Source organism: Trachinotus anak, unplaced genomic scaffold (genome assembly GCF_046630095.1).
Source record: "Trachinotus anak isolate AG129_WGS33_773 ecotype Australia unplaced genomic scaffold, CSIRO_AGI_Tana_v1 ptg000001l, whole genome shotgun sequence".
Taxonomy (NCBI): Eukaryota; Metazoa; Chordata; class Actinopteri; order Carangiformes; family Carangidae; genus Trachinotus; species Trachinotus anak.
The window spans coordinates 7,055,947-7,066,383 of NW_027273852.1; the positions used below are offsets into that span (position 1 = coordinate 7,055,947).

The window sequence follows — 10,437 nt, forward strand, 5'->3', positions numbered from 1 at the left end:
TGCTGTTAAACCATGAACTCTTACCCTCAGTATTTTACATTGCCCACTAAATGAGAACATTACTAAAGTTAATAAGCCAGGAACTCGTATTTGAACTGGATGTTTTTCTTAAAACTTTCAAAAGTTGAATGAAAATGGAAATTCATTGCTGCTCTTATCTTTGTTAGTTTCCTGGGGGCTCTTGGAGGTGAAGGCAAACTGAAAATCTTCACTTTGCTCTGATTGGTCAAACAGAAACTCAGCACCTGCAAAATCATTTACACACCTGTAGTTCAAAGCAGGTAACACACATCACAGAAATAGATTGATTTGATACTTACAGTCTGAAGACTTTGATTCTGTGATTTTCTGAAAACAGATGAACAGAGTTTGATATTTTTGCTCTAGGAGTACTGTATGAAACAAAGAGGTTTCACTAAAAATGCAGTACCTTCTGGCTGAAAAGGGGGCTGGTGAACGCAAATGATGTGTCCTGCTAAGAAACCCGGAGATAATTCCAAAACTAAGAAACATTTATTTCTGTCAAATCGTTTTCTGTTTGCTCGCTACTCACCTCATCCTGTGCTGTGCCCACATCAAATCCAAATCCGGTGAAGGCTGGGGTGCTAGGATCAGAGTTCAGGGAGAACAGGAAAGCTGGAGATTTGGTATCAGAGGTCCCTTGATGTGGGGAGCTGGTGGGACTGAAGCTGAAGTGAAACATAGTACTCAGTAACTGTCTTGACAGTGATTTAAAGTGTTGTACAACTTAGATAAAACCTTACTTAAATGGGAATGTTGGGGTTGAAGGTGCAGCAGTCATTTTTGCTGGGGAGGATTGATTATTGTCTTGAGATGACTGAGGAAAAGCAGTGAGTCCCACATTGTCCTCTTTGCCTGGTGTCTGATCGTCACATACTTCTTCCTCCACCTTGTCCTCCAATGCCTCCTCTACCTCTGACAGAGTAGATTGCTGGTCCTATGCAGAAAATGAGTGTAAAAGCATTTCCAACAGGAAGAATGGAAACCTTTAAAGCTGTGCCAGTTCTTGATACTATCTGATAAAACATACTTTAGTTGCGTAATTTAATTTTTAAAAAATTGTGAAAAATGAATCCTTTTATAAACACAATGTACTGTAACTGGGACTTGGGACCAAAATCCAAAAAAATCCTACATTTGCCATAACGCAACTTGATGGTGTCATTCATTAGACCCTCCCTGTCTGGTAAACAACTATGTTCTTTAAATCCCATGGCCAGAGTTTGTCAAACCTAATAAACAGGACTTTTTCTGTTCTCCATGCACCTTGGAAGTAGGGGAAGTGCCAGAAACCCAACTTTGTTAAAAAATGGTTGTATACCAGCCTGAATAAATCTGATGATGTCATCAAGGTTACTTTCATAGACACCAGAAATCTCCGTCCAGAGCCACAGAAGGCAATACAAAACAGTATTCACAGGCTGGGTAGTGCTAATTGTATAAGTAAAGTGATCTTAACTCGTAAAAGTGCAGTGTCTCTATATAAAAGTGCTCAATATCTCCACTGTTTTGGTGTTACGGTTCAGGAGTGGAGAGTACGTAAAAGATACTCTAGACAAGATACCAGCAGTAAGAGAGAAAATGTTTTTGGTAAACTCGAAAAAGTGGCCATTTTAAGATTAGTCTCAGTATAGTAGAAAAACATTACCAAAGCTTGGTACTGTAGTTCTGTCTCCTTTTCTGCTTGCATCCTATCTGTCCAACTTTGCTCTGACAAAATAAATATTTTGAGGTTTTAAGTAACAGAAAGAACATTGTGTGTAAAGGTGTTGGCATTCACTGAAATGCATATACCACTTTTCTCCACTTACCATCCAACTGTTCATATGACCACAACTCACTGTTTGCACCTTCTGGGTCAGGACTGGACGCAGTGGCATCCTGGCCCTTGTGTTCCTCATGAATATCTCCAGCATTTGCCTCTACAGATACTTTATGATCACTCTGCAACATCAGTTCACATTTAACAGTTCGGCTACTTGTAATATGATGCTCTTTAAGAACAAACAGCTTCTTAGTTTCTTAGTTTTCATTTTGCATTAACAATGTTTACAGTTGGCATATAACTGAATTTTAAAAGTATTTCACAATTGCTAGAACAGCTGAGTACCTTTGTCTGGTTGAGATGAAGAGAGGAGATGTCGACAGCAGAACCACCATCCTCCTCTGTCCGAGAATCTAATTGTTTCTCTGATTCATTTATGGGCTGCTGCCCACAAACCCTAGAAAGAAAAAGAGTAAATCAGAGAAAAACTAAGGTTTGCCAGAGGATATATGTAATTGTCTATGAGATTCACAGAAAGATACCAATCTGATAGTTTCTCAGTTGAAGGACTGACTGCTGCACCTGGACAGACAGAAAAGAAATCAATTGCATAAATAGCTGTAAATATTTCAGCACAACTTGTGATGTATAAAAAGTTTATTACCTGTGAGGTGGTCCAGCTCCTTCTGTTTCATTATAATTTGATCATCACAGGCCTTGATCCTACACTCAATCTCCTCTTTTTCAGCCTGCAGCCTAAGGAGCTTTTGAGCCAGAGGATTTTGGCAATAATATTCTTTATGAGACTGGAATATCTTTCTGTAGCTTGCAATCCTGTCTTCGTAGACTTCCCTAATTGGGTTACAAATAAAGAACAATTCAACTTTGTTTATCAGCGCACACAAAATATGTATTATAGTTACACAGCATAGGTAACTGGACCTACATGTCATGGTTGTAGTTGGCCTTTCTGCTCTCAAGTTCAGCTTTCAGCGTCTGCTCATACTGAAGGAGCAGGCTCTTAGTTACCTTCATGCTAAAGTCACATGGATGACAAGCAGCAATATATGAATATCCAAATTATACAGAACTGTTTATGTTAATATGTACAATTGTGTGTCACTTTGGTCCATGATGGCTTGGCCTACTCATCATACCTTTTTGCATTTGCTTTACTATGTGTCACAGTGTTATGCTTCACCCTGACTTCTTCCTCAAGTTTCTTGATTTTTCTGTGGAGAGTTTCAATGTATGACCTTTTCTCTGCGATGTCAGCTCTGCAAACTGTTGGTGAACATATAAACACTTCAGAGACACGAGTTAACGCAACAAAATGATTAAAAAAAAAACAAAACAAAAAAAAAAACAGGTCTCCATCATGTAGCTAACTTACATAATTTGTACCTTTTCAATGTTGTAGCACAAAAAGCTAGTTTTATATTCTTATACCTTCAATTTGTTGGTTGATTTCATTCTTCTTTTGGGAAAGCTCCCGAGTTTGAAGAGCTATAAAATACAAACAGTTATCTATACTTTTAGCACTTTTATCTTAAAAGTGCTGCTATCATATGACGTTGTTTACTTGAATTAGCTTAGGTTGTCAGCAGCTAGCTTGCTACCAACGTCCCTTAGCCAAGAAGCTAACATTAGCTAACAGTAAACCATTACAAACAAAAAAAATGTCAACAAAAGTACAACTATTAATCTACAAAATACTCAAAAACCGAACACACCAAACTGAAAGAGGAGGCTGTCGATATGACAAAGTGAATATTCATCGTTCATTTTTACACCAACGGTAGAAATTAGCCGATTCCTGCTGTTGCTGTCAACGGCTCAGACGTTAGTGTCAACGCTTCCTCCCTGCGGGTCCGACAGAAAGGACATCTATTAAATTTAATCTTCCCGGTTAAACCAGCAAGGGCACGGACATTGTCAAGGTATTCATGTTGTAACTTGTTTTAATTAAGAGAAATAAGTTATTATGATCTTTTAGTGTCATTTGGTTGCACTATGCACAGCTAGCTAATTCTGACATTAGCCAGTAGTGTGATTCTGTTATGGGTCATTGTTCACAGCAGAAACTGATGTTATTTGTTTATTATTATTATTATTATTTGTATAATGGGTAAACGTTATATAATTAAAAGTTGATGGTCATATAAAAACGATCTTGTCTAAAAAAAAAAACAAAAAAAAAACAAAAAACAAAACAAAACGGAATAATTACCAGTGTATCTTTCATTTTGTCTTGCATGAAATCTAGTGACCACTCATAAATGAAAATATATTTAACCTTTGAGTTTTGTTTACAGTGCTCATGTATTTGTGGACATATCAATTTAACTGTTGTTAGGCCATATAAAAAGTGCAATGTTAATTTCATTTACTTAACATGAGGAATCAAGGCTATAAAGTTGTTATATTGACTATTCAACCGAGGCAGTAGATGCTCATGCTGTATCCTTTACAATTTAGAGAAATGTACACTTCATCTATGCTTATATGATTTTTTTAATTTATTTTTTTTTTTAAAGTAACTTAGATAAGTCGCAATTTTCTGGGACTGATATGCCATTAGCAGACATGGTGGGTTTTCACCACCCCCATCATAAGTTCACATGACCGCAGTGGGATTGGTCAGGGGGCTGCTGTGACAGAGGTTAGAGGGGCGGGTTTAGTGCTATTCTGGAAATCATTTTGCGTAGCGCATCTGTATCTGGCGAGAACAGCGCTGTGATGCATGGGCTGCTGCAATGTGTCAGAAATTCAGCGATCTGTCCTCACACGGCTTTGTTTCTCTGCCGGCTGCTCGTCCAGTCTGCTGAAGGTAAGATGGCATTTTAATTGCAGCTCTAGTTTCAGCATATGCTGTTCGCCGGCTGGCGTCTGCAGACAAAGAGCGGACATGGGTGGGATTTAAATGGGAGGGGATCAGCTGTGTGAAGAATGGGCTGCTTTGTCGATTTTACCCCATCTTCTCTGATGGTATCATAGTATGCATTCGTTTGGAGAAAAGAAAAAAAAAAGCCTCTCAATCGTTAATGAATGGTGTAGTTTTCTGTCATCAAAGAGGAGGATGGGATGATGTTTATAGAATGAGGTCGAAGCATTTCCACTGAGGGTGTCTGTGCGCTGTCATGCAATAGAGAGACAACCCCCTCCCCTCCTGTTTTGAACAAATACATCATGCTTTGTTTGTATCTAGTGCGATTTGGTCTGTTCAGGTAGCCCACTCAAAAGCCATTAGATCAATAATTGTGTGACATTTGGCAGATGTTATTAGTCATCATTAAAGAATAGGCCACTGTGCAGAATCTAGGCCAGCATCACTGTGCTTGCAGGATTATTGTGACTGTGAAAAACCAAACCTGCTTTTAATGGCATTCCCTCTCTCTCTCTCTCTTTGTTTGTGTGTGTGCTTTTATCACTGTACATTCAGCTGGAAATCTTCATTAGCTTGAAAACTTAAAAACAATGGGTGGACAGAGTTTGTACTACATCACTAGTCTCCATAAGTAACCCATCAAAAAGTAGTCTAAGAGTCAAAGACTTTACTCGATTGGGTGAGAACATGGCACAGGTAGAGGAGCCTCAGACTGAAGGAGAGGGCAGCCCCCAGATGATCTCCTTAAGATCAGACATATCAGGGAATCATGTGGACGATGGAGATGTGGGGCCCTCTATAAGGAGAAAGAGGAGGAAGAAGAAAGACATGCGTCCAGAGTCCATTATTATCTACCGCTCTGAAATGGAGAGGGCTCCTGGAGAGGACCAAGGCAGTGAGGAGGGAGCAGAGAGGAGCACAGAGGAGGGAGCTAAATTCCTTTGCACTCCTACAAGCGAAGGTGAGTGAGTGGGGCGGCATGTTCTGTTCAAATCATGAAGCCATACGACAGCTATTGTTCCAGAGGGAAAGGATGTCTTAGTTTAACAATTCAGTCATGTGTGCAACAAGCAATTATTACCATGCAAATCAAGTTTATGTGAATAAAACTAAGGAAGGATTATTGTGACATTATATACTTAAATGGCACCATGCCAATCACTGGATGATTAGATACTTTTGAAAAAAAAAAACACAAATTAATCTCAGTTAGCCACATGTCTACACCGAGGTAAACCAAATAGAATTCTTGGGGTGCTGCAGGCACGCTATTGCATAGTCTCCATAATCCAACTTTATTGTCCAAGTTTATTGTAGTTAAGCACTGAATAAATAGGATACACAAATGAAGGGAACCCTATTTTGTTATCTGTCACGTGGGTTAAATTCTCATATTCATCTCTTAACAGGTGGAGGCTGGAGCCTTCCTCCAGACAGCCGTTACGTGACCCTGACAGGCACCATCACTCGGGGCAAGAAGAAGGGTCAGGTGGTGGACATACATGTCACTTTGACGGAGAAGGAACTCAGGGATCTGGCCAAGTCAAAAGAACGTCTCGACGCCGAGTGCGAGGCCGGGGAAGGCTCGAAACGCAACTGCAGCTTAGGTGTGTGCCAGGGACCCCATGTTGTCCTGTGGAGCATCTCCTGCGCCCCAGTGGTTTTCCTCCTCTCCTTCATCACCTCCTTCTACTATGGCACTCTCACCTGGTACAATGTCTTCCTGGTGTACAATGAAGAGCGGACGTTCTGGCACAAGATTACAATATGCCCCTTCCTCATCATCTTCTACCCCGTGCTCATCATGCCCATGGCGCTGTCCCTGGCTCTGTACTGTGCTGTGGTGCAGGTGTCCTGGGCTTTCAGCGAGTGGTGGCAGGTGGTGCGAGACCTGGAGAAAGGCTTCTGTGGCTGGGCCTGTGGGAAGCTGGGACTGGAGGATTGCTCCCCCTATAGCATAGTGGAGCTGCTGGACTCTGACACTGTTTCTGGCACTCTACAGAGCAAGGCCCCCAGTGAACTTGCCCAGACATCATCAGTGTGAAACAGGGTGACGCTGAGGTCCAAGGCACATATTGATAATGGCATCAAAGTTGCAAGAATTTTTGATAATTTCATTGAGATTCAACAAACAAGTTTGGTAATGGAGAACAAACAAGTTGAAGTTGAAGCTGAAGTTTACCACAGAAAATTGAGCTTAAAGGTTCATTTTCGACCCTGGGTATAGTTTGATGAAAACTCCACTTACTTGACTAATTGAGCAAATTTAATTTGCTGATGAAGGCCTTGAGATTTTGCTGAAAGCTCCGGAAGAAATAAATTCCAAGGAACTTATGATAGGAATTTCTTGTCAAAACAACAGGAAAGTATTGTTAAGCTACTCCACTATGCTTTTCTGTAAATTATATCTTATGAAACACTGCCTGAACTGTCCTAAGGGGCTGAACTATCATTACAAAGTTGTGAAGCATTGGACTCTGAGCGGGGAAGTCATTATTTTTGGGTCATTTTTTTACTTACAGGTTGTTATGGTCATCACAGCCCCCCTCGGATCACTAAATGGCCCCAAATAATTACTGAACAGCACTGCGACTCACAAGACTTTTTTATACATATAAACCTACAGATTCATTAAGTGACTGTGGACGCTGATACACACATTAGCCCTGCAAGTTAAATCAAGTTTCACTTCATCTGTAAATATCTGTAATTAAATGTATGTGATCACTGTGCTGTGCACTGACATCAAAAACAGCATGCATCACTGTCTTGTATATGAAGTTATCATCATCAATCAGTGAAGTTACAGTTTAAGCAAAAATGGAAGGCAACTGGCAACTGCCCCAGGGCTACAAATCCAGGTTTAATGTATGTCAGTTACTTTGGAAATTTGACTAATTAATAATTTGATTGGGAATATGCACCACTGAGCACAACATTAGCATCTGAAGATGGGCAATGCCTTGGTAAAGGATTTTGTGTAAGCATCTAGTTTTTAAAGGACAAGGCTGGCGTCTCTCAGATTTTTATTGTTGTCAACAAATCCATGAAAAGACTGAAACCAACAATATGTTTTTCATAGAATCCAGATTTCCCTCCTCTATGTTTTGTACTCAACCTCAAGTCCATTGGTTGCTACTGAAGATGTAAAACTTTCCAAATGGGTTGCAGACACATAGTTTTATGTAATGCATTTTTAAAAGAGGTACATGTTTTCCTTAACAACATAGCACTGTCATTTTTAGCAAATCAAACAGGAGGGCAGAGTATATTTGTGGGGACTATTTTCAGTTACAGATTAATACATATTTGGTGTTCTAGTGGATTTTTAGGTTTTTTTTAGCAGCAGGACTATGAATGTAGTTCTCAAAATAATCTTCAGTGTGTGTGTGTGTGTGTGTGTGTGTGTTCACGTGTAACTGATTAGTGTCTAGTGTTGTGTGCGTTGTGTTTTGATGAGGAGGCCAAGACCAGGATATTGTTGGAGGCAACCTCCGTTTATTCTGACAAAAATTTTCAATAGCAAAATCCTCCAGTCAATTGTGACTATGCAACTTAGCCCCTACACAAATAAAATGACACAATATGTTAGTGTACTAGCAATTGAGCTCATGAACGTAAACAGAAAGGCTAACACATGGAAATATCTCAGATCACAATGTCGTTGCTCACCTCTCTTATTGAGTACAACAACAAATGGGGAGAGGTAAAGGCAGGAGACCCCATTTCATAGCATAGACTCCACAGAAGTGCACGTAGGGATCACACAACCACATATTGACTCTGGAGGGCTAACATGTCAGGCTATAACTGTATACACAGATTTTGTTTAATTATAACACTACATATTACTGCTGTATAATGGACTCTGTAACACATGATAATGAAGGAACATGTGACCCAGCGCAACAGTGTGGTTCACTGATGCCTTTTAATATTTTTGGAGAACAATGAAAGTGTATGACATAAAGAAAGAAGCTATATCAGTCTTAATTGTTAGAGGGATTACTCCATCGTTAATTTCTGTCTTTTCATAGGATTTGTTGACAATAAGAAAAAAAATCTAGAAGACTATCCTTTAAAATAGACTTACATGGTGCAAACACATATGTGTTTCATCAAATTATCCCAAACAAACTGAAACACATCAAACTTGGAGCAGGAAGTGCCCTAGTGTTTGAATACTTGCTGGTTTCTGGGCCTCTTGGTTCATTATAATTAAGCTGCCATGTGTAGTGGGTTGTGTGCTCTGTACTTGATGGGCACTCGGAGTTGACAGAGTACATAGTTAATGCACAGAGAGAGTGGGAAGAAAGGAGCTAGGACCACGGGTCATTTTTTTCCAGGAAGTTAATTTAGCCATGATTTGAAGCCATAGTCAGGACAAGCTGATGAATCAAACATTTCTTTGGTCAGGTTATGTTTTTGTAATGTCACATTTTATATGTTTTAGACACCACCAAAACAGAAGTTTGTAATCTTAAATGACTTGTGTTGTCTTCTTAATTTTGGTCCCCAAATGAGTAAAATGAAGTTCTCTGTAATTCTCTACTGGAGAATCCCTGTTACATTTCTATACAGTCATATTTTAAATGTTGCTTTAATTTATTTTAAATATTTAAGTCTAGTACACTCTGAAATTCTTGTAGCAAGGTATTTTATACGCTGGCACTTTGAAATAAATGTATTGCAAACAGCTGTCATTACCTGATTGGAATACATAGCAGATGGGGGGTGGGTTTGAATATTTGTTGATTCAAATGTTTATGCTGTGACCTGGTTGGGTAAAGTAACTTAATGTTACTTTCTCACAGGTAGAGACATGAATCAGTGGTTGTGGATGGAATCTGTATTCGGCATTACATGTTGTGAATCCACAGGATGCAAAGTAAAGACAAATTAAATAAAGTGTTGCATTTCTACATTGCAATTTTGTGCTGATTTTTAAAGTTATATTGTGGGGAACAACATTTTGTTTTGTCTTTTTGTTTTTGTTTCATGTCATAGAGCAATGCACCGCAGGTCACTGTTAGTGGGACAAGTCAGCATATATACCTGCTTTGTGCGCACAGATGCATAGTTATGTGCGCTGTGAGATCTGATTATTGGCACGCTGGGATGACTACTGAAGAAAATCCATATGACCCAGTACAAGCTCAGGGGTGTACTAAAAATGTTAGGGCAAATGCATACTTACCAACTTGTACTGTCCTGTATTCCTCTCTGATTTTGTTAAACTAATGTTAAAACAATTTAAAGTTAAAACACTGAACATAGTCTATGGATCAAAACTGCACAAACAAGCCAGGGCCATAGCTGACATACACTTGAAGAGGCCTGGTCCATGACCTCAATAATTTTCCTGGAAATTTTAGTATTTCCCCTCAAGAAGTTTATTCTTTGTGTGGATAATATTTATGCACCTACCTTATTTTCCTATCTTTATGTAGGGAAAGGAAACTCATAGAAAATATAATGAAAATGTATCAATAATTTAAAAATAATAAATTTAAAAAAAAATCTAATTAATTAAACAATTTTATGATATGTATGTTATTAGGTTTTTTATGTCGTTTCATTTATTTATTCATCCGTATTTTTTATTTGACCTCAATATTTCTGAAATGCTGACTACAGCCCAGAAATGCACTGACAGTTGATTTGCACCATGTATAATTTCACTCTGTGCACGGTGCCATATGAAACGCTGGGGGGCGTTTGACCTATATCTTATTATGGCATCTCATGAGCCCCAGAACACCGC

The 10,437-nt window shown here is 39.1% G+C and overlaps 2 protein-coding genes across 7 annotated transcripts; one reads left to right on the forward strand and one right to left on the reverse strand.

Annotated features, from left to right (window-relative positions):
• Positions 1–105: 105 nt before the first annotated feature.
• Positions 106–4,139, reverse strand: LOC139610754 (protein SIX6OS1). Of its 5 annotated transcripts, XM_071465110.1 has the most exons (15): positions 4,017–4,139; positions 3,520–3,649; positions 3,236–3,292; positions 2,944–3,070; positions 2,733–2,822; positions 2,451–2,638; positions 2,329–2,368; positions 2,132–2,243; positions 1,833–1,965; positions 1,670–1,731; positions 765–958; positions 554–689; positions 431–475; positions 321–348; positions 106–245 (listed from the first exon to the last, which is right to left on the reverse strand). In XM_071465110.1, the coding sequence occupies exons 2-15, from the start codon at positions 3,569–3,571 to the stop codon at positions 118–120; spliced, it is 1,392 nt and encodes a 463-aa protein (XP_071321211.1). In that variant the 5' UTR covers positions 3,572–3,649; positions 4,017–4,139; the 3' UTR covers positions 106–117. The 5 variants fall into 5 exon arrangements, with proteins under 5 accessions (XP_071321211.1, XP_071321262.1, XP_071321205.1 ...); XM_071465161.1 differs by lacking the exon at positions 4,017–4,139 and having other exon boundaries at positions 431–472; positions 3,520–3,660; XM_071465104.1 differs by lacking the exon at positions 4,017–4,139 and having other exon boundaries at positions 3,520–3,660.
• Positions 3,189–9,595, forward strand: tmem169b (transmembrane protein 169b). Of its 2 annotated transcripts, none has more exons than XM_071465458.1 (3): positions 3,189–3,726; positions 5,229–5,634; positions 6,083–9,595. In XM_071465458.1, the coding sequence occupies exons 2-3, from the start codon at positions 5,361–5,363 to the stop codon at positions 6,715–6,717; spliced, it is 909 nt and encodes a 302-aa protein (XP_071321559.1). In that variant the 5' UTR covers positions 3,189–3,726; positions 5,229–5,360; the 3' UTR covers positions 6,718–9,595. The 2 variants fall into 2 exon arrangements, with proteins under 2 accessions (XP_071321559.1, XP_071321642.1); XM_071465541.1 differs by lacking the exon at positions 3,189–3,726 and adding an exon at positions 4,434–4,616.
• Positions 9,596–10,437: the final 842 nt, after the last annotated feature.

What these genes read in the sequence shown, in the direction of transcription:
- tmem169b (XM_071465458.1), top strand. Translation starts at nt 5,361, where the DNA reads ATGGCACAGGTAGAGGAGCCTCAGACTGAAGGAGAGGGCAGCCCCCAG. An exon ending in TTGCACTCCTACAAGCGAAG is followed by an intron (nt 5,635 to 6,082) that starts GTGAGTGAGTGG and finishes ATCTCTTAACAG; the next exon opens with GTGGAGGCTGGAGCCTTCCT.
- LOC139610754 (XM_071465110.1), bottom strand. Translation starts at nt 3,571, where the DNA reads ATGAACGATGAATATTCACTTTGTCATATCGACAGCCTCCTCTTTCAG. An exon ending in AGTAAAGCAAATGCAAAAAG is followed by an intron (nt 2,823 to 2,943) that starts GTATGATGAGTA and finishes ATGTGACTTTAG; the next exon opens with CATGAAGGTAACTAAGAGCC. An exon ending in GGAGCTGGACCACCTCACAG is followed by an intron (nt 2,369 to 2,450) that starts GTAATAAACTTT and finishes CTGTCTGTCCAG; the next exon opens with GTGCAGCAGTCAGTCCTTCA.